The 23,843-nt window shown below is 35.1% G+C and overlaps 1 protein-coding gene across 12 annotated transcripts; it reads left to right on the top strand.

Moving 5' to 3' along the window:
* Nucleotides 1-27: 27 nt before the first annotated feature.
* Nucleotides 28-16,776, top strand: LOC124846446 (uncharacterized). Of its 12 annotated transcripts, XM_088112474.1 has the most exons (17): nt 37-497; nt 587-681; nt 1,728-1,813; nt 2,469-2,570; nt 3,353-3,569; nt 9,481-9,768; nt 10,733-10,842; nt 10,915-10,947; nt 11,909-12,116; nt 13,873-14,996; nt 15,060-15,379; nt 15,466-15,699; nt 15,774-15,934; nt 16,011-16,115; nt 16,183-16,258; nt 16,347-16,442; nt 16,523-16,776. In XM_088112474.1, the coding sequence occupies exons 6-10, from the start codon at nt 9,720-9,722 to the stop codon at nt 14,352-14,354; spliced, it is 882 nt and encodes a 293-aa protein (XP_087968600.1). In that variant the 5' UTR covers nt 37-497; nt 587-681; nt 1,728-1,813; nt 2,469-2,570; nt 3,353-3,569; nt 9,481-9,719; the 3' UTR covers nt 14,355-14,996; nt 15,060-15,379; nt 15,466-15,699; nt 15,774-15,934; nt 16,011-16,115; nt 16,183-16,258; nt 16,347-16,442; nt 16,523-16,776. The 12 variants fall into 12 exon arrangements, 11 of the variants coding, with proteins under 11 accessions (XP_087968607.1, XP_087968606.1, XP_087968605.1 ...); XM_088112479.1 differs by lacking the exon at nt 2,469-2,570 and having other exon boundaries at nt 34-497; nt 587-687; nt 1,728-1,844; XM_088112475.1 differs by lacking the exon at nt 2,469-2,570 and having other exon boundaries at nt 38-497; nt 1,728-1,844.
* Nucleotides 16,777-23,843: the final 7,067 nt, after the last annotated feature.

Genomic DNA, 23,843 nt, shown 5'->3' with positions numbered 1-23,843 from the left:
CGACAAATTCCCGACGGCTATGATTCTGCCCCTAAAATTTAAGTTTTTTTACAATAATTTTTCGATAAATATTCTCCCCAATTAGCTCCTTCCCTCGTGCCTTCATTTCCCATATGTTTTTCTAATTTTCTCAAGCCTTAAATTTGTTCCCTCCCTTCTTCCCTATGCCTTCATCATCTCTGCATCTGATTTTCTCGCAAGCCTTAGTTGTTCTCTCCCTTCCTCGCATCACATTCTTCAAACCCTAGTTGTTCTCTCCCTTCCCCACACCACATTCTTCAGACCTAGTTGTTCCTCCCTTCCCTACAAGCCCTAACTCTTATTGTTCGTGGAACTCTTCGGTTTGGGTTCGGCTTGGTCTTCCATTGCTTAAGAAAGAAAACTTGGTGCATTTGTGGGCTGAGCGAGGTCGACCATCAAGGTATTGTTCGTCGGAGTTCCGGATGCCTCCAATCGAGGGGCTCTGGCATGTGTTCACTCTCGCACTGACCATCAAGGTAAACCGCATTTAATTACTATGTTCGTCGCTCTGTTTGCTTTTGCCTCTCTATACAGATTTTCTAAGAATTTTATTAATGGGTGATAGGGATAAGATAAAGCACCTAAAACCCTTCCCACGAAGAAATTATGGAAACTTTGGCACCTCTTAATCTAATTCTGCAAGAAGAGGAGGCAAGGAAGGTTGAGGTTTAACTTCTATTTTTTTTACGTCCATGATATATTATAATTCATTTTTATGGTTAATGATATATTATAATTTTATTTTTAATGTTAATAGTAGTAGTGAAAATAATTCTCAAGTTATTGTTGGCTAAGGTTAAACAAAAATTGTCATATTATTACTATCTCTTTCATAAAGAGAAAATTTTTTGTAAACCTTTTAATGTATGAAACTTCACTTACTAACAAAAGTGTTAGTTAACTAATGCAAGTGTAATAACCAAAAATCATGTTCTTAAGAGAAATAGAAGTAAAGAAGAATACCTAAAGTATGAAACCTTCTGTGGTTGAGTTTTTGAACGTCCTTGGATCCTGCAAGAGCTATAGCTTCAAAGTTTTCTGCTATCTCTAGTTGAGTGAAGGCAACAACAAAAGACATTTTACCCTTTGGAGGATGGAAAATATATCGTAAATATGTTTATGCTGTAGTAACCACCAATAGCATGTGAAAATGTTGGCTTGAAGAATCCTAAATATATACTTGTGATTTCTGGAGTACAAATAACTTTGAGTTTGTTATTGAATTAATGTAATTGGTCATTTCTACAAAATCATGCATGGCTAAATCCTGCCAATGTTACAAAGGCACCACAGACCTTAGAAAATCTTTTTATTTGCCCTGCTCTACTTGTACAATAATCCCCTTCATGCAATTGCCTTCAAATATTGAGGGACTCTGTACAAAGCAGGGTAAGAAATAATGTAACAAGACAAAGAATTAAATAGATAAATAAATAGAAAGGGAATTAAAAATATAAGTTATAATGTGAATTATTTAGTCTTTGAAATTATAAATAATCTCACAATTTAATCCAACTCAGAACTATTGATTATATTATACTCCATAATACTACTCTTCACTGATAAAAATAGTACCAGTACCCTCTTTACAAATTATATTATATACATGTTTTTAATTTTAAATTATCAAATACAAATTTGTAAAGTTGATTATCACTTTTATGCTTTCATTAACTCATTCTCGTGAAACTTATTGTTCAATGCAGCTTGGATCCTCATAGCACAGAGATAGTGTTAGACTGAGAACAGGCCCAAGTTGACAATTTCGTAAAGAAACTTGGATAGGTTCCAGGTGCATACCACATTCGCTTAATTATTAATAAGTTAAGATTATAGAAGGATTAGATTGTTCATTAAATTGATTAAATTAGATTAGATGCTAAATAGATTAGATTGTTCATTAAAGAATTATTATATCTGATAATGTTTATCTGTGATACACCCCTGCATTATGCAAAATGCAGGTCATTTACTTTTAACATTAAGCAGGTATACTACTTAATATTAAATTATTCGAGACAACAATTTCATAACTAAGTAGGGAAACTACTTAGTTTTGATTTCTTCAATTCCATAAGTAAGGGAAACTATTTCAGTCTTCAAATTTATAACCAGTTTTGTAAATTCATCTCACTTATTCTAACCTTTCAATCCTCTTGGCATGAATAGAGGTCGTTATAATGGACAAATCATGGATAGACATGCCTCGAAATATAAGTCAGTATATGAGAGGATTGAATACCTTCTTGGACTTCGCATTCACTAATAGTGGTGTTAGGGGAAAGATAGTATGTCCATGTCAGAAATGCAATTTTAAGAAATGGCAAAGTCGTGAAGAAGTATATGAGCACTTAATTATTAAACCTTTTCCAAAAGGGTATACAATGTGGCTTCTACACGAGGAGAGAAGAGTAAATTTGTTAATAAGCATTTGTTAATTTTCATAGGAAAAAGAGTGTGGCCACAAAGTTAGCCGAGGAGAAGTTTGGATAGTTACTCATAAGAAGACCAACGGAGCTTTTGTTAGTGATGTGGCAAGGGAAATTGGTGTAAGTTCCAATATTTGTTCTGTGATTGGTTTAGTTATATACCTAACCAAGTTAGTATACATAAGGTGAAGTTAGTATCTTATTCATTTCGTAGGACATGATCCAAGTCGGACCCATAATTCTTAACATATGACAACCTCTTTTTCCGGTAAAGCCATATTGTGTGCACATGCTAGGAGTTGCAAAGTTTTTTTTTATTTTCTTTCTTGGACTTTGACTGTAAAACCATATGTCATGTGTATCTTTAGTCACCATATTAGAAACTACAGATTTTACCTTTCAGAATTTTTTGGTGTTTAATTGGAATCTACATTAGTTTTTAATTTAAACTTAAGAAAGACTTAACCTAGTACTAATCTAAATTAACATGATAAATCAGAATAAGTTCATACAAGTGGTTCATACATGGTATGTGTGATTAAGGTGGTTAACCGTGAGCTTAGTTGCAGACTTGGTTGGCAATTCATGGTGTATCTCTTTACTGATATAATTATTGGTTGGCAATTCTTGCTACTATTTTTGCACACATCTTAAGTTTAAATAACGCATACTGCTACTGCCTAGTCAATTTTGTCTCAGGATACTTTGATAGTACTTGTTATAACAACCAATGTTGATCCAACAGTCTTTTCCTTCCCCAATGACTTTTCTTTGTCATTTCTTTTCTTCTTGCACATAACAAACTTCTTTTCTTTTTGTATTTTCTTCAAATCATGATAGTTTGTCTCTTTATACAAATTCAATGTTTTTAATGTTGGCATCATTGATTACGTTGTATGTAGGAAAAAAATTCAAACATATGAATCTACAACATCGTCTCAATCAAAAGAAATATCAAGTTCAGATTCATTGGCTCATGTGTTAGGAAGCCAAGAGCATTGTGGACGTGTTGGCGGTCTAGGTTTGGGTCCTTGCCTATCTAAAGTCTTTGGAGTCCATGCTCGTTCTTATATTGGATCATCTTCATCTACTCCTTCTAATGTTGAGTTACAATCTCAGGTTAATGAATATTTAAATATTTACTTCGTTTTGTTCACTACTACAAAAGAGTGCATAGATAGCGCTTTTTTTTATTATAGATAGCATTTTTTAAGCGTTATCCATGCGTGCACTATCTATAATAGATAGCGCTTCTAAAAAAAGCGTTATCTACTGTCAGCAACAATAGATAGTGCTTGTTTAAAAAAACGTTATCTATTCTCAGCCACCAATAGATAGCGCTTCTTTAAAGAAGTGTTACTTATTGGTTCAAATTTAAAAAAAAATAATTAATTTTAGAATAAAATATAAAATATTGGTTCTATTATATACAAAAAAATATAAAATATTGAGAAAAATATGACAAATGTCTCAAAAAGAATGTTCATTAATATAAATATAAATTATTGGTACACTAATATTTCAAAATTTAATTGTTAAGTTTTCTAGTATGTGTCATGACATAACATTGCTTTATAAGATAATATATACAACCATAACATATATGTTCTATCAATACTTATAAGCATGTACATCACCTAACATAACATATAAGCATGTACTAATTACATGTAGACACCAATTTTCTCTAACTTCGATGATTTGACTTTCATGATATTCTTGACATTTGCAACTAGAAAAATATTGCAAGAAATATAAATAATATAGAATTAGTTACTACAAATTAATTATTGCAAAAAAGATAACTTACATCAGTTGGAATTGTTCCTCCTTCATAGTATGTAATAATTTCCTTCATATATTGACACACGTAATACCCACAATCATTGTTGTTGGGTTGTCTTGGGCACTAGAATTCCAAAATTAAAAAACATTTTTATAATTTGAACATAAAAAAGAACCAAAACTCTAGTATACTCCAAACAGGTTCAGTGCATGATAACAAATAACTATATACCATATACAGGTTTAAACTCTTAATAAAAAGTTATGCTTTTATAACATAAAGAAACAATTACAAATTACAATCACAAAGAAACAATTTGTAAAAGTTTAGAAATCACCTCTCTTGTTACCCCAAGAGATGAAAGTCACTTCCCCTATAACCCACAAGGGATGAGCATCTCCTCTGAATCTTCACAAAGGATGAACACCTCCTCCGAATGCTTCACGAAGGATGATAGGCTTTTAACTCAGCAACAACAACAACACTCCTTGTGAAAGTTCTCGCTCTATGCCAACACACCAAGTTCTCAAAGCCACAACACAAGGGTTCAAAAAACCCTAGAAATATCACCGCACACTGCAGAAAAGATTTTTCAAAATACACTTATTTCGTATTTTAGAATGAGAGTCTCAATCTAATTTATAGAGATCTCACTCAAGGATACCTCCAAAAATTCGTTGTCAACTAATTAACATGTGATAATCAATTATCCAATTATGGTAATTAATTATGCATTTAATGAATGCACAACGGTAAAAAAACTTGCTTAAAAATTCTCAAAATTGCTCATTATAATCAATTATGGTAAGTCATAATTGATTACAGATAATCGATTATTATAAATTGATAATCAATTATCTTGAGTATAAAATGAGGTTTTCTAATTTAAAATAAATTTTAACGCAACCTAAGACAAACAATACATAGAATCAAATATAAACCACATCGTATACATAAATCTACTAAACTATAAAAGCTTTAATATAAAAACAAGTCTTCATGAAGATCTTCCTGCAATAAGAGCACTTGAGACTTGACTTTGAGACATCATCAAAATTTCTACTCTTTAGCTTTATGCTAACATAACCATTACCATGCAACAAGGAAATAAGTCTTCAACCATTCAAGAATACAAGTTATTCACCTAACCAGTAAAATATAAACATCCATAATGTGAACTAAAATGTCACATAAGGTCATTCAACAATTTAATTATCACAATCAAGACTATACTACACAAAACATACTAGAGTAATGTACCTTAATTGTTGTCCACTTGATATTGTTTGACTTAGACTTTGAAACCATGTTTCCTGTTTGAGCTCGATAGGTTTGTATAACCCAAGTGAATAAATAAAATTAAAGCATGTATAAGTAAAAACAATACAACTAAAAGTATACGAATATGTCAAGTAAAAGTATACAACACGTGTATTCTTACATGTCAAACAATTTCTTCAAATCTTGCCTCATATTAATGTCCACTGCTACTGGGTCAAGATAATGAATTATCTCCAGTTTAAGATTGATTCCCAACAAGACCCAATGTTGGCTACAATTTGAAATGAATCAACAAAATTAGAATTTGTACATCTAACTTTGAAAATAATACATTGTTGATAAAGTTGTAAAGTAAAGTATTACCCGGTATTAATAGGTGCAAGAAAAAACTTATAAATCACCCCATTATCAAGAAAAAGAGTAACTCTTTTTTGCATTTTGTCTTTCATTGGTAGCTCATGTGATGGAAGCAGCTTCACTCTTCAAGAATGAGCAGCTTCTCGGACCAGAGGTGGCAGCGGAATTGGAAACACAGATGTGGTTGGAGGTGCATGAAAGGTGTTTGATGAATTGTCTAGTGCGGTTTTTGGAGTGTGTAGGTAGAGGTTCTAGCTCAGACGGCCTTCCAAGGGGGAAGGAAGCTAGAGATAAGTGTGCTAAGAAGGCACAAGTCAATGAACTTGAAAGTAAGAACTGGCTGGACAATTCAGCAGAGTCTCTTTATACAATTCAAGTTCATTGACTTATGCCTTCTTAGCACACCTATCTCTAGCTTCCTTCCCCCTTGGAAGGCCGTCTGAGCTAGAACCTCTACCTACACACTCCAAAAGCCGCACCAGACAATTCATCAAACACCTTTCGTGCACCTCCAACCACATCTGTGTTTCCAATTCCGCTGCCACCTCTGGTCCGAGAAGCTGCTCATTCTTGAAGAGTGAAGCTGCTTCCATCATTTGGTATCAAGAGCCAGCACGTCCACGCTGTGCTTCAACGAGCTAAGTTGCTCTTTTCTTCATTTTTTGTTTCTGTCATGTGCTGTCAACTCTGCCACTGTTTTATCAATTTTTTTTAATTATGTTTGGCTTAATTTGTACTTGAGCTTGCTGTTTGTGTTCATTCAATTGTTCCTTAGTGTTTCTTCATCATTTTAATCGTTACACTTTGTTTGTTTGAGTTCAAATCCAGCTTTATTCATCTTTTCCAGTTTTGTCTCAGTCATGTGCCTTATGTGCAGTTTGGTAGAAAGTGCCTCAACCAATGTAGTTGTCCCAACAAAACATTCTAAAAATCTTTTTCTTGGACAACCTCACTTTCTTCTCTATTGCAAAGAGGCACTTGTTTCCATAAATCATCCACTTGATTCTCTTCCAAAAGGGTTACAAAAGCTTTTGACAGAATTTGATGATTTATTTCCTAAAGAGGTTCCAAGTGGTTTACCACCTCTTAGAGGAATTGAACATCAAATTGATTTGATCCCTGGCGCTAGTCTTCCCAATAGGCCAGCTTATAGGACTAACCCTACAGAAACCAAAGAGATAGAGAGGCAAGTCCATGATTTATTGGAAAAAGGGTGGATACAAAAAAGTCTTAGCCCTTGTGTCGTGCCAGTGTTGTTAGTCCCAAAGAAAGATGGTTCTTGGCGAATGTGTACAGATTGTAGGGTTATCAACAACATTACAGTCAAGTATAGGCACCCTATTCCTCGGTTGGACGATATGTTAGATGAGTTACATGGAGCAAACATGTTCACCAAGATTGATCTTAAAAGTGGATATCATCAAATAAGAATCAAAGAAGGGGATGAATGGAAAACCGCTTTTAAGACCAAATTTGGCCTCTATGAATGGTTAGTCATGCCTTTTGGCTTAACCAATGCTCCTAGTACATTCATGCGACTAATGAATCATGTCCTTCAGGAATACATCGGTAGCTTTGTTGTAGTCTACTTTGATGACATTCTAATCTATAGCAAAGGTCTTAAAGAACATCTTCACCATGTGAGAAAAGTTTTGATTTTACTTAGACAACATCACTTATTTGCCAACTTTGACAAATGTACCTTTTGTCAAGAGAGTGTCATTTTTCTGGGATTCAAAGTTGGGAAAGAAGGTGTAAATGTTGATCCTAGCAAAATCAACGCTATCCAAGAGTGGCCTGTCTTGAAAAAAGTGGGAGAAGTAAGAAGTTTTCTAGGTCTAGCAGGTTTCTATAGACAATTTGTAGAAAATTTCTCTACTATTGTGTCTCCCCTCAATGAACTTTTAAAGAAAGATGTGTCATTCAAGTGGGATGAAAAGCAAAGTCTAGCCTTTGAGACCTTGAAGCATAAGTTAACACATGCACCCATTCTACATTTACCTGATTTTTCCAAAGCTTTTCAAGTCGAATGTGATGCATCTGGGGTAGGAATAGGAGCTGTCCTTATACAAGAAGGTCACCCCATAGCTTATTTTAGTGAAAAACTCAGGGGACCTACATTGAATTATCCTACCTATGACAAAGAATTATATGCCCTTATTCGAGCATTGCAAACTTGGGAGCATTACTTGGTGTCTAGAGAATTTATTATCAATACTGACCATGAATCTCTCAAGTATATTAAAGGGCAAGGAAAGATGAACAAAAGACATGCCAAGTGGATAGAATATCTCGAGCAGTTTCAATATGTCATCAAACATAAAAAGGGGAGTACTAATGTTGTTGCGGATGCTCTATCTAGACGTCATGCATTGTTAGTTACTTTAGGATCACAAATACTAGGTTTTGATGACATTAAGCAACTTTATGAAACTGATCCTACATTTGCATCCACTTATGCATCTTGTCTTAAGAAGCCATTCGACGGATTCTATATTTCTGAGGGGTATCTTTTTAATAAAGGAAAACTATGCATACCCCAAGGATCCATTCGAAAGCTTCTTATCAAGGAAAGTCATGGAGGAGGACTCATGGGCCATCATGGAGTTGATAAAACTCTTCATACTTTAAAAAGCAAATTTTATTGGCCACACATGAGAATAGATGTCCAAAAGCATTGTTCTAGTTGCATAACTTGTTTACAAGCTAAATCTAAAATCATGCCTCATGGACTCTATCTTCCTCTTCCAATAGCTAGCACCCCTTGGGAGGACATTAGTATGGATTTTGTCCTCGGTCTACCGAGAACTCAAAAGGGGTTTGATTCAATCTTTGTGGTGGTTGATAGATTTAGTAAAATGGCTCATTTCATACCTTGCCACAAAGTAGATGATGCTAGCTATATAGCAAGACTTTTCTTCAAAGAAGTAGTCAAATTACATGGCTTACCCAAAACTATAGTTTCTGATAGAGATGTTAAGTTCCTTAGCTACTTTTGGAAAACACTTTGGGCCAAGCTAGGAACTAAACTACTATTTTCTACTACATGTCACCCACAAACTGATGGGCAAACAGAAGTAGTAAATAGATCTCTATCCATTCTATTAAGGGTAATGTTAAAGGGCAATATTAAAAATTGGGATGATCATCTACCTTATATAGAGTTTGCTTATAATAGAGTAGTTCACAAGACTACTAAACTTTCTCCTTTTGAGGTTGTTTATGGTTTTAACCCTATCACACCTCTTGATTTACTTCCTCTTCCAGATTCATCTTCTTTTCTTCATAAAGAAGGTATTTCTAAAGCGGAATTTATCAAAAAGTTACATGAAAAGGTTAAAACCCATATTGAAAAACAAACTCAAAAATATTCTGACTACAACAACAAAGGGAGAAAACAAGTAATCCTTAAAGAGGGAGACTTAGTTTGGCTTCACTTGAGAAAGGAAAGATTTCCTTCTCAACGTAAATCCAAATTAAGCCCAAGAGGTGATGGTCCTTTCAAAGTGGTCAAGAAAATAAATGATAATGCATATCAATTAGACCTTCTTGAAAGTTATGGCGTCAGTCCTACTTTTAACATTTGTGATTTAATTCCTTTCACAGGAGATGCCCAACAGGATTCCCAAGATCTGAGGACAGATCTTTTTCAAGAGGGAGGGACTGATGGAGGACCATCTAAGCTTAACATAGGACCTTTAACAAGAGCCATGTCCAAGAGAATCCAAGAGGAAGAGGGAGCACTCACTACCTTACTCTCATGGAGTATTACTTACTAAGTTCTCTTTCTCTTTGCTAAATACTTTTACATTGCTTTTGTAGAATATTAATAAAAGGGAGGAACCATGTCTATGCAACTTAAAAAGGTTGCCACCAAAGAAGCACAAATGGATGGTTGGTGCTCAATTGAATGGTCATTTTCCCTTGACATTTCTTTTTAGGTGTGACACATTCGTTTTTATTATTCATCTTTTTCTTTTTAGGTTGAGTAGAATCCTAAAACATCATCAATTAAACAAGTTAGGCAATAGATGAAATATGTTCATAAATATGAATGAATACAATTGTATAAACATACCTCATCACTAATCTGTATGAAATTCTTTGGTCATGCCACAAATGTACCTATTGCTTGTCCTATTGTCATCATCATCATCTTCATCAATTGGTATAGGTAAGGATACATTTGGCTCCAAAGCAATATTTATACTAACTTTGACATGTCCCTTAGGTAGAAGTCTGCCATGTATTGTATCACTTTTAAAATTATGCAATTTTCCATGGGCAACCAACCAAAGTGATGGTGATAATGTAAAAATTTTCAACTTGAGACCCTCTACATTATAAAACATAATTATAAGACAATCTTCAATGTGATTCCTATGAAAGTTTAAAGTAAGCAAATTAAAGTAATAATGAAAGTAATGTAGATAAGTTATTTACCTCGGGAAAACTATTTGATGACAATGTGCAACTCCTTGGCCACTATTAATATTAAATTCTTTAGTAGTATTTGGTGTGCCATTTTTTCGAAGCATCTCATTTTCCATTCGTGCAATTCTTTTCGACATGTCTTCCAATTGAGTAGTTAATTTATCATGCTCATGGTGTGTATGATGCTTTTTGGACGGGAAATAATATTTATGACCGACTCCAAATCTCATTCCCCTAGCACGACCTAGATACTCTAGGAGACATAAAGCTTGACTTAGAATGTCGGAGTGATCATTACTCATCTCTTCTGAATTAGTTTGTGATCATTGAACCTAAACAAGAACCAATAGAGATTCATAACTGTCTAAATCAAATGTTGGCCTATCATATTCTACCATTCACTTGGAACTAATTGTCATTGCAGATAGGTTAGGGCTTTTGCAACATGTGGATAATATTCAGGTTACAACAGAATGGAAATCAGCCTATTATAAAACTTTGAAGGAAATATCATGGACAAAAAAGCAATTTCAGGTGGTACATTTCTACTGGTGCTGCAATTGATTCAGTTTTTTTAAGTGATTTTCTAAACTAGAGTAATTGTAGGGTGGACCAGGAAGGATAACAATTGTTATCGAGGTAAATTATTTATCACTTATATGTAAATTTCGAAAGGAGAAAACAAGCAAAATAAAACTTTATTTCAAAATCAACCTTTGCTTGTCTTTCTAAGATTTCTTGTTTATAAATAATTGTTCTATGCTAATCCTCATTTTAAACTATATAACAAATCATTAATGTAACTAACGTAAACCAATTCTATACCATGTACTAAGCTAAGCCAATTTACAAAATTCAATTTCAAATTACAAGCGGTCTATACAAACTTAAAACACCAAATAGAATTCAAGTCAAGTAACATGGCAACACATTTTACCACTAAGCACTATATCATATCAGATACCATAATAACCATTCATTAATCCAACATCATTAAGCAAATAGAGAAGACAAAAATTTATCAAAATAGCTAAGCAATCCATATAAAAGTTAGCTCATTCTTCCTAGAGTATACCAATACAATGAGTCCAACAGTTTTGAAACACCATAAAAGACCATCAGAGTTGCACATTAGTTATCTTTCAATGCCAAATCACATTAGTTGCAACATTACACTCATTAACCAATTTCAATTTTACCCAAGTATTATCAACCAATAATTTAATTGTCAAAACTAATTCCAAATAAATTTGAACAATCCAAAAATAGTTTAATACCAAATATATGTAAACCGGAATACATTGAACATATCCTATGCATTCTGTAAAAAATATTTATCGTGCCAAACACCAACACTCATCAATCACATTGACACATTACTCATAATATGTAATCACAACTTTCACAAGTGTAACTCTCAATTACCATTCAATTTTTTTTCTTTTTATATATATATATATATTCTACTAAATTAGTTTCTTCAAGTCACTATTCCCAAGGTAGTAGCGTTTAATAAGTTCAAAAGTTTCAGCTTGTGTTTCATTTTTCTTGTGCTGCTGATTCATTCTGCTTCTTCTTCTTCCTTTGCACATGAAATAAGCTTTTTGCTTCTTCGTTGCTTCCTCGCGCCATTGCTTCTTTGCTGCTTCCTCACGCCATTGCTTCTTCTGTGTCGCCACCACTGTTGCTTCGTCGCCGCGGCCGCTGTAGTGCGTCATTTTATTTGTGTCGCCTCTATCATCGCCGCTTCGCTGCCTTGGTCGCTACCGTCGTAGTCGTTGCTTCCCGCGCCCTCACTGTGCATCACGGTAAGTTTTTGAAATGTCTTTAATATTAATTTGAGTTGGTCTGTTGGTTGAAACTATTCCAGTGTCCTGCTCTGTGCGTTTTGCTTCATAATTTGTTATGGAAACATGTAATTATTGAAAGGAACAAATTTGGTATATATACTGTGTGGAAGGCTTCTTCTCTAGCTGGCTATGTTTTTTTTTTCGGTGCCTTCTTGTGGTGCCTTTTAGGGATGGAGTTGTTTATACCGATGAAAAACAACTCCTCTAAGCAAAAGTATTTATTTATTAAAAAACAGGAAAGGTCAATAATATATAATATTTGCTGGGATTTAAATTACATTTAAGACAATTATTTTATTAATTTTTAATTGTGTAAGGATAGAAAAGGAAAAAAATGATTAATTTCAATATTACATATAATTTTAATGTTATATCTACTAATTTTAAAATAATCAAACATATTTTATTATATTTTGTTTTTATAGAAAAAGCCCTACTCATAGTACATGAAGATTGTATATGCAAATTGGTGTCTTGAGCCCACGTGGAAGGCTAATTGTTTGAGTGATCAGTTCATCTTAATAAATTTAAATTTTCATTCAGGTGAATAATAAGTTATAAATATATTACTGAATTAACATATACACTTAAAATATAATTATCTTAACTTAAAAAATATTCTTGAATATATACTATAGTATACATTTCTCACATTTGGATCCCATCATCCTTATAATCTTTTGCAGAAATGCTATCAACATGTAATTGAAAACCATGTCCATAAAATACACGGTTAATCATACACACCACAACTTAGTTCCTATAACAGATAGAAATTCAAATCTAAAACTATTCAACTGTTATTTTTACCCAATACAATTTCTCTAATTGATCAAACCAAAAAATAATACTTAATCGGACAACAGAACTCTCCATCAAATTCTCACACACAAGTAATACAATATAGGTTATTACAAAGATAAAAAAAAATGAAGAAAACTAAGTTGCGTTGGGATGGTAGCATAGTTGAACATTTGGGTTCAAGAGTCTATTCAAGTATAAAATATGAGAAGAACTCCAAAAGACTGCCAAATATGAAAAGAACTCCTCCAAGGCCCTTGAGAGCAATTTCCCAGCAATTAAAATTTTTGTCTCCTCAAGACATCAATCATATCAGAGAAATTCTACCATACAAGATAATATAATATACATTCAAATATGTTGTTTGTTTGAATATATTGCATGTTGTATATGTAATTATTTGTTTGCTTGAATATATACTGTTGTTGACAATTAGCCTTAGTTTCCCATTTAAGATTCAATACAAAAATTATCTACTATCTCCAGATTTTTTGAACAAACGTACTTTGTACAAATGAAAATATAGGAGATGGTAATAATAATTTACAAGTATTGAATCTTGAATTATCCAGTTGGACAGTTTAAGAAGAGTAACAACTTTTTCATAGTTTATTATAACATATCAATTTTAATATACATGTCTTAAATTTCATGAAAATTTGCCTGTGTGTTTTGTATTGATCTTCGGGTGCATATTTGATTGTGATTTATAATCACTTTCATTTCGTGTAACCTGAAGACCAATGCGAAATGCTGGCAAAATTTCGTGAAATTTAAGATATGTTGTTTAAAATTGATATGTTTAATGAACTAAAAAAGGTGAATCTTCTTTAATGGGATAGGGTCACACCTTGAATACAAACACGATCAAAGTGGTCATTCAAGATTATTGAAATTGTGTAAACAATTTCAGTAAACATGCGTATGAATCGAGGGTGGATTAATTTACCACGCATCGGCACTGAGTACAAGAGAGGGGTAGAAGAATTTATAGAGTTTGTGCAACGTAATGCGAGTAGAAGTGGTGATGATGAAATCAAGTTCAGATGTCCCTGTGTGAACTATTTGAATGGGAGGAAGTTGAACGCATTTGATATTAGGGAACATGTTATCTGTGATGGTTTCATACGAAGTTATACAACATGGATATGGCACGGCGAATTAACAGACTTTCCAACTGTCTCTCCAACTGAAAATGTATATGATTCCACCATGGATATGGAAGATCGACCAAAAGAAGACAACTTAGAGGACATGATTCGCGATGTTGGCGCAGAAGCTTTGGCCCAAGCCAATGTGTATGAAACGATGTGTACTGATGCAGAGACTCCTTTGTATGTCGGTTCAACTAAGTTCACACAGTTTTCAGCGGGGTTAAGGCTCATGAATTTATAGGCGACCAATGGATGGACTGATAAGAGTTTTACAGAATTGTTGTCGTTGTTAAATGAAATGCTGCCAGATGAAAATACGTTACCCACTCGTAATTATGATGCAAAAAAAAATTCTTTGTCCGATGGGTATGGAGTATAAACGAATACATGTATGTCCGAATGATTGCATATTATATAGGAATGAGAATGAAGTTTTGATAAAGTGTTCAAAATGAGGGTTATCACTATACAAGTCAAAAAACAACGGTGAAGATAGTGGTCACACAGAAAAGAATGGTTCTGCTTTACAAGTAGTTTGGTACCTTCCACTCGTGGCCAGACTTAAACATTTGTTTGCTAATCCCAAAGACGCTAAAAACCTAAGATGGCATGCAGATGAGAGAACAACTGATGGGTTGCTTCGTCATCTAGCTGATTCAAAGCAATGAATCAATATTGATCAAGAATTCCCCCAATTTGGTGGAGAATGTAGAAATCTTAGGTTTGGCTTAGCTACTGATGGAATGAACCCATTTGGTAATTTAAGTACCAATCATAGTTGTTGGCCCATTATAATTTAAGCGCCAATTCCAGCAGCGTTATGAGGATTATGGCAATCGTCCTCCGCCATCTCCTGTAGCGGAACATGTTGTGCCCCCTACAGGTAAACTTAATGATTTTTGTTTATTAATTTACTTTTTGGATAACCTAACATTTAATTTGACAGGTAGAAGCGGTAAAGGAAGTTGCTCAGATACCGGTGCCTTAGGGGACGACATGGATGACACTCGTCCATGTTAGTTATATATTCTCTTTGATATTGGGACCATGTTAGTGGCTCGTGGTACAGTTTATGAGACAACCACTATAGTGCATGGTGTACAACTTGTAGAAGATGAGGTCAAGGTCAAGGTCACGGTGGATGAAGTTGTCGTACCAAATGTTGTTCTTCCTGTGCCTACAGATGAGTTCTTCATTGTGGAAGAGGCATTTAAGTCCTTTGTCGCCTGGCCTAGACATTTGGTTGGTGATGTATCTGATCCTCCGGTAAACACTCATACTATATACTTCTCAATTTTAATATTTATTTCTAATTGACGTTATAACATAAACATTTTTTTATGTAACAACAGATAGGTCAAGAGGGAAGTCCTACACCGAAGAAGACTCATTTATCTGAGGATCACCCTCTTGGTGCGTTAGACGAGCTTGTTAAAATCATTTTAGATGCACCGATGACCATACCTGGGATTCTACTACATTTGGAAGAGAAGCTCAGATCTCATTGTACTTGCATCAGCAAGATGTTAGGGAGCTTGCGTCGGGAGAGAAGAAATTAATATTACACTCATTCAACTGTGGATGATGTAAGTTTATGACAACTTTTTTATATAATTATTTTTTGTCAAGTTACTTATATCAGATTATTTCTTCATTTTAGGTATATGTTTGATGTTAGTAACAAGAAGGGGTTCAACGATGTATATAGGTTCATTAACCCCTCTATGACTCATGAAAGAAATAAATTTGATGATATCTAACATACATCACCACCTGCTTTGGAATGGGAAAGGAGATATATTTTCTCCCTTATATACTTGGGTAAGTGAAGTTTGTTAACTTTAAAGTTTCATTTATTAATTTTGGTATATGAGAATTAAGTTATTACCAATTTCAGGTGTCATTGGCAGCTACTTGTTATCTCCATACCGGAGAACATTGTTGTCTGGTTTTGTTCATTGCACAAGTCTCCTTCCAACCCTCTTAGACATGTAGTAGATTGGTAAGAACCTCAATGTTTCAACTTTCTTTGTTATATAAATGTATGCTAAAGCAAATTTTTTTAATAGTTCCCTTGCAACACATATGATGTTATCTGGGAGATCTACTGCTACAGCTAAAAAGCTTGCATGGGTTGCCCTTAAGGTTTGGTATTTTAGTCCATACTTTGTTACAATTGGTTCCATTCAAATGATGTTACTTAACATTTTATAATTATGATGATATATTGTAGTGTAATAGACAAATGGGGTCATATGAATGTGGTTACTACGTCATGTTTTGGATGATGACCAAAATTCATACACATTACACCAGTGGATGGGAAACGGTAATATTTATGTTTGAATTTTATTTTCTCTATAGTTTGGATTTCATATACACTAATTGATATCATTGTGTTTTATGCAGAGATTTAATAGGACTGCTCCAATTCTAGAGAAGTCAATTCAACTTGTGAGGAAAACACTTGCTAAATATGTAATTCATTTATATAATAGTATGTAGTAGATATTAGGATATAGTAAGTTCTAAGTTTTTTTATGCTTTTCTACATTATTATAAGTTTAACTTTGTACATTGCATTGACTTATGCTTCAAACTTGATTTATGATTACATTGGATTGATTTATGCTTCTAAGAAGTTGATTTATGATTCCATTCAATATACTTATGTTTTAATATAATTTTCATTCAAAATATACGTTTCTGGATTATTCTGGCTATAAAAATATATGCAGGTATTTTTCTATAGTTGGGAATGTTGCAGAAACAGACCTCATTTTAAAAAAAAACAAGGATATATGCCTCGGCTCAGGTCATAACCGAAGTAGAAAATCCCCTTATGGCCTCGGTTATGACCACACCTGAAGCAGAAAGTCTTACGGATAAGAAATAAAAAATAAAAAAAAGGTCTACTGCCTCGATTCCAGCTACAACCGAGGTCGTAGGGTGGGACATACTGCCTCGGTTCCCCTGAACCGAGGCATAAAGTCCTATGAAAAAGAAAATTAAAAAAACCAAAAATTTTACTGCTTCGGTTAAGGCTAAACCGAGGCGAAATCCTGTCATTTTATGCCTCGGTCATCAACTGAGGCCAAAAGTCTTAGACTTTTTGCCTCGCCTAGATATGCCTCGGTTTGGGAACTGCTGCCTATAGGCAAAATTAACCGCTATCGTTTCCCCTGACTGTACTAGTGGGTCGTCTTGCTTTTATGTTCTCAATATAATCAGCAAGCACTAAGTGATTCTAAAATGCCATATAGTTATGTGGTTCCTATCATTATAACAACGTAGTATAAACTTGATGATGCAAAATAATCACTAGAACATGACTTATTTGAACAACCCGAAAGATTCAATCACATACTTATTTTACACCAAAAGTATATACATTTCAGTATTCATACATGTCACCTTAATAAAAATTAAGGTATGTTGATGTGACCATACACCTCGAACAAGCAAGCCAATTACCCACGAATGTGGGATGCAATTGATCTAACCTAATTGTTGATAATAGCCAATAGAGTACTTTCACAATTCAATCACATAATCTGAAATGATGAATTGACTTACCATATCTTGTTCTATGCGGGCATACCCCTTACGAGAGCCCCTATAAGGATACTTGGAGCTTGATGTTTTTTCCTTATTTTGTATATTTTTTTCTAAAAGAAAGATAGTAAACAAATCATATGCTCAATAATTAAGGGATAAATATATTATATGTAGATAGTATACATTACCTTGAAAGTTTTATCCATACGTTTTGCAATAAACTGTCTCCAAATGTCCTCACTAATAATGGATGCATACTTCGCAGGAGGTTGATTAGGAGGATTCTCTAAATAATGTCCATTGTCATCCTTTATATATTTATGGGCCAAGGAAGTCCTAAAACTCCTAAGCAACAACCCTGCGTTTTTTAATACAAATGTCTTGCGACATGTATCTACGTTGAAAGTTAGTTGTCCAAAAAAATACTTAGAAAAAAACAGTTTGGAAATCATAACACATACATTTAAAATAAGTAGTAAACATTACTTATATATTATTCAAAATGATCTCTTTATAGGCATCCAAACTTGAATCTTTCTAATAATCATAAGTTATAGGCACATTTGCTCGAACAATGGATCCAAGATAACTGATGAAGTTTGTGCCACTAGGTTCAATGGGTTGACCTTTTGCATTCCATGAAACCTAATATTATGAATAAGTAGATATTGAACAATAATTAGGAAAGTAACATATCTAATATATCAAAAAATATATAATGTCCATTACCTCTAATTTTTTTCCCTCACTTCTAGCTTGAACGATCTTCTTCGTAATCACTATACCTTTCTTCCATTTAGCTTGGTTGGGAGAAGGAATATCATCTTCAGTAGGAGTTGTCATTTACCTGTAATAAAAGTGATTCGGATAAAAAAAGGGGATACCATTAGTAAAACGAGATAAATATAAGAATAAAACTTTATAAATCCAACCCTTTCTTCTTTGTTTTGAAGTTTAAAGACTTAGGTTTCTTATGGACACAAAATGATGGATTTATCCAAATTCCTTCGTCATGATCATCTCTCCTATACAAGATATCATCTGTTATTGGATCATCATCATATGATATTTGATACAAAGGATCATCTTCAATATTTGTATATTCATCCTCTATATCATCATTGGAAGGATCGTTTATTTTATTGGTCAACAACACAATTGACCAATTGCATCAACTAGATCAGTGGCATAAAAAATTTGTTGAGCTTGTGGTGCTAAAATAAATGGCTCATCTTTGTACCCCACTTTATTAAAATTCACTTGCATAAATCATGTTTCATCTTGTCGAACTCCATTATTGTTATCAACCCACTTACAACCAAATACAAGTACTTGAAATGTGGTGTGATTCAACTCCCATATATGTTCAATTACCCCAAAATACGACATATTTGCATATATAGGACTTCTATCTTTAGCACCTGAGATGTGCATAGATTTAGCCACCAAAGTTACACCACTATTTTGCACAGTACTTTGATCATCTCGGTCTTTAGTGTAAAATGTGCACCCGTTAATCATATAACCAATGTAAGAGAAGACTTGAAAATTTGGACCATCGGCTAACAATCTCGATCTGTCAGAAATTAAAGAGGATTTCACATTTAACTCTGCAAAAATGTGACTTTTTAGCCATTGTATAAAAGTTGCATTGTGTTCTCTACTTATCCAATGGTCAGTCCTTGTTGGATTTAATTTTGTAATCATGTATTTGTGTATCTCAACATATGGCTCAACTTCATCGTCATTGTGTAGGATATACAATTGAGCTTGCTCCCAATCTTTCCTGTTTATGGTCACTATGGTATTTTCAGAAATCCCTTCTCCTGTGGTTCTCACTTAGTGTCGAGAATTTGGAAGTCTTATTGATTCAACATTAGAGAGGTAATCATACAAAATTCAATAGCTTCTTCAAGCATATATTGTTCCATTATACTTCTGGTCGACTTCTATTTTTGACATAGCCCTTTAATATCTTCATATATCGCTCCATTGGATACATCCATCTCATATAAGCCGGTCCACAATATTGTGTCTCCTTAACTAAGTGAATTGTAACATGAACCATTATGTCAAAGAAAGAAGGTGGAAAATATATTTCAAGCTCACACAAAGTTACAATAATTTCTCTTTCTAGTGCTTGCAATTTTCTGGTGTCAATCACTTTGCTACATATGGCTCTAAAGAAATAGCATAGTTTAGTTATGGTTCATCTTACCTTTTTAGGCAAAATGGAATGTATGTCTATCGGTAACAAATGCTCCATCACAGCATGATAGTCATGAGACTTTAACCATATTAGCTTTAGATCTTTCATAGATACTAAGTTCCTAATGTTTGATGAATACCCCTCTGGAACTTTAACTCCTTGTAGAAACTTACAAAACACATTTTTTTTTCCTTTCTAGATAGAGTATGCACTAGTAAAAAAAGGCGTTTTTAACTCGTAGATTATGTCTCGGTTTTTATTGAACCGAAGCTTATCAAAACACGGTGGCAATCTCGTAATTTTAAAAATACTATATGCCTCGGTTGTTAAGTAACCGGTGTCTAAAGAAAATATTGACTCGATTTCCAAGGTGAACTGAGGCATAAACCTCATGCAGCAAAGATATTGCCTCAGTTGGCAGCTAGACCCGAGGCATATTGGGCTTGGGCTGTGGGAACTTAAATCCAGATAAACCTAGCCTCTAGGTAGCGCCTCTCCTCTTCCAAAGCTTTTCCCCAAAAACCTAGCACCTTTCCTCTTCTCCTGTGCAGCCTCTGGGTAGCGCCTCTCCTCTTCCAAAGCTTTTTCCCAAAAACCTAGCACCTTTCCTCTTCTCCTGTGCGGCGAGAGAGAAACGATGGTGGACGCAGTAGCGGCGAGGACGCGGCGACCGCGAGGATGCGGCGACCGCGAGGACGCGACGACGGCGAGGACACAGCGACGGCAAGGACGCAGCGACGGCGAGGACGCGGCGGCAGCGTGAATTCTTAGATCTCCCTCACCATCTTCGTTTTCTCTCCTACCGTCCTCTCGAGTTGAGTCTCCAGCCCGCGTCTAGCGTCCCTACAAAACGATCTACTACCACAAAGATAGAATCATAACCCCTTTGAGTTCTTGGTAATCCTAGGACAAAGTCCATGCTTATGTCCTCCCAAGGGGTATTAGCTATGGGAAGAGGTGTATAGAGTCCATGAGGCATAATCTTTGACTTAGCTTGTAAACAAGCTATGCATTTAGAACAATGCCTTTGAACATCTATTCTCATGTGTGGCCAATAAAATTTACTTTTCAAAATGTTTAGAGTTTTATCAACTCCATGATGGCCCATAAGTCCTCCTCCATGACTCTCTTTAATAAGAAGTTTTCTAATGGATCCTTGGGGTATACAAAGTTTTCCTTTATTAAAAAGATACCCCTCAGAAAGATAGAATCCATCAAAAGGCTTCTTAAGACATGATGAATAAGTGGATGCAAATGTTTCATCATTTTCATACAACTCTTTTATGTCATCAAATCCTAATATTTGGGATCCTAGGGTTACTAATAATGCATGTCTTCTAGATAAAGCATCCGCAACAACATTAGTACTCCCCTTTTTGTGTTTGATGACATAGGGAAATTGCTCTAGATATTCCACCCACTTGGCATGTCTTTTGTTTAGCTTTGCTTGCCCTTTTATGTACTTGAGAGATTTATGGTCAGTGTGGATGATGAATTCTCTAGTAACCAAGTAATGTTCCCAAGTTTTTAAAGCTCTGTCGCAACCGGAATCGCGACGGGACGACGATCCAAAAAAGGAAAACGGAAAAGAGATTTTGGAGTCGCCACCATAGTTTATTATGGAAAACTACGGAAAAACCATAAAACGATAAAGCACGGTCCACGAAAACCAGATTCTGGGTTCGGGAGTCGGTTACGCGTGGGGAAGGTGTTAGCACCCCACAACGCCTGCCCTAAGGCAGTACCTTTAACTAAATACGTGAATATGATGTGGTTTTCAAAATGTTTAACTATCCCCTAAAATAAAATTCTAAATAAACAAAATATATTTTTTAGCTTTTCGGGCCCGACGAGGATTGACCTCGCTCCTACGTATTCTCATTCAGAATGAGAAATCAGGGTTACGTAGTTCTTTTTAAAAATGTTTGAGAGATTTGTTTGAGAAATTGATTGAAAGATTTGTTTGATGAAATGATTATGGATAAATTTGGATTTTTGGGAAAGTGAACCTGACAAGGGCTGGCCTTGCTCCTACGTATCTCCACTCTTGATGGAGAATCAAGGATCACGTAGTTCTGGGTAGCAATTTGTTTGTTGTTTGAAAATATGCATGTTTTTTTTTAGTCTTTGAAGATTTTATATTTTTTTGAATTTTTTGTATTTAGGAAAGAGAAAAGGTTTTTAGCACAAGGACAATGCGTGCGATCACACATGTGCTTAACCTATAAAACATATTTTGTAATTTTATTTATTTAAGAGAAAAGGTTTTTAGCATAAGGACGATGCGTGCGATCACACATGTGCCTAAACCTTTAAAACATATTTTTGTAATTTTATTATAAAGAAAGAGAAAATGTTTTTAGCACAAGGACGATGCGTGCGATCACACATGTGCCTAAACCTTTAAAACATATTTTTTTGTAATTTTAATTAAGAAAGAGAAAAGGTTTTTAGCACAAGGACGATGCGTGCGATCACACATGTGCCTAAACCCTTTAAACATATTTTATTATTATTTGAGAAAAGAAGAAGAAAAGGTTTTAGCACAAGGACAATGCGTGCGATCACACATGTGCCTAACCCCTTTAAAACATATTTTTGTAATTTTTAATTTATATTTTTATTTTGTATTTTCCTTTTTGTTTTGTCTTTTAATTTTAATTTTTTTTCATATTTATTAGATTTTTTTTTATGAACAAACCCGGCAAAACATAAGATGCATACATAGCCACATACAATAATATGAAAAGAAAACAATCAAGTAAAAGCAAAAAAACATTAAAGAGCATAAAACAAAGCAACCAATAAGCATAAAAGTGTAGAGATAAAAACCAGAGGTGTGGAAAGAATTGAAGCTCTTTGGTTTGAGCCCAAAACTCTTCTTCTTCAACTTTGGATCTGCTAGGGGTGTAAACATGAAATTGGAGGTGCATCCCGAAATAGTGTGCACAGGCCCAATTCTTCTTTTATTTTTGTTTGCAGAAACAGAATGGGCTGAAGCCCAAAACGGAACAGGGGTGCGAGTGGGCAGTGGGGGTGCGCTACGTAATTCTTGGCCTAGGCCCCAAAGCTTCTTTACTCAGAAACTCATTAGGGGTTCTTCTTCCTTCCTCTCATTTTATCACTTGCACTCAACCTCCAAGATCCAAGTCTCTCCCTCACATACTCGCTCCACCACTCAAACACCCACTTCATCCCATAGTCTCGCCGGCGACACCAAACGCCACTGGATCCACTGCCGGTCGCGGCGCCACCACCTTCTCTCCCTCTTCTCCGTTCGAAAACGGCAACCCAAGGAGGGGTTTGCTTCTTCTACACGTGCGCCGCCACCTCCGCCAAGACCGGCAGCCGCCAGTGCGCCGATGGCTGCCTTAGATCCTGCCAGTTGCCGCGCCAAGCCCTCCCTCCTCTACCTCCCTCCTTCGAATGGGGTTCACACTTTCCCAGGTTCACCACCACGAATCGTGACTCCTCGCCGGTGCTGCCGCTCACCGCCGCAACACCGCCACACCACAACGCCGTGACCGGGAATGCCTCTGCCCTTGCGTGGAAGTGGCCCTTGGGATTTTTGCTGGGTGATGTTGGGGTGGTTACGGGTGTGTGAATGATCATTGTGTTAGAACACGTGATAGAGGCAGAGGTTTTTGGTCAGAGGTGAATGATGGATGCTGTGGGAGGTGAGGAATTGGGAGTGAAAGCGAAATATGGTTGGAGGGTAAAGTGGAACAAGATGTTGAACTGAGTCGTGTTCATGAATGGGTCATGGTTTGATAATGGTAATGGAAGTTCTGTGTGTGAACCGTGTGTTTTTATGTTTTGGGTGTTGAGATGGGTTGGGGTGATGGTGATAGGAACGTGGTTACGCGAAGCTGATGGTGATGGAGGTTCGGTTCAATCTTCACGATTACGGGTGGATGCTGAAGGGTGTGTGAATGACGATGAAGGTGATAGGCTGTTTGGCCA

The sequence above is a fragment of the Vigna umbellata genome, chromosome 4 (genome assembly GCF_029865625.1).
Source record: "Vigna umbellata cultivar VRB3 chromosome 4, Vumbellata_1.0, whole genome shotgun sequence".
In the NCBI taxonomy this organism is placed as follows: domain Eukaryota; kingdom Viridiplantae; phylum Streptophyta; class Magnoliopsida; order Fabales; family Fabaceae; genus Vigna; species Vigna umbellata.
This window is presented reverse-complemented; position numbering and strand designations above follow the sequence as displayed.

Bases quoted from the DNA above. Each gene is read 5' to 3' on its own strand.
- LOC124846446 (XM_088112481.1), top strand. From the start codon at position 9,720: ATGTCTATGCAACTTAAAAAGGTTGCCACCAAAGAAGCACAAATGGAT. The intron at 9,769-10,732 runs GTTGGTGCTCAA...TTGTCATTGCAG, and splicing joins CAAAGAAGCACAAATGGATG to ATAGGTTAGGGCTTTTGCAA. The intron at 10,948-11,908 runs GTAAATTATTTA...ACATGAAATAAG, and splicing joins GGATAACAATTGTTATCGAG to CTTTTTGCTTCTTCGTTGCT.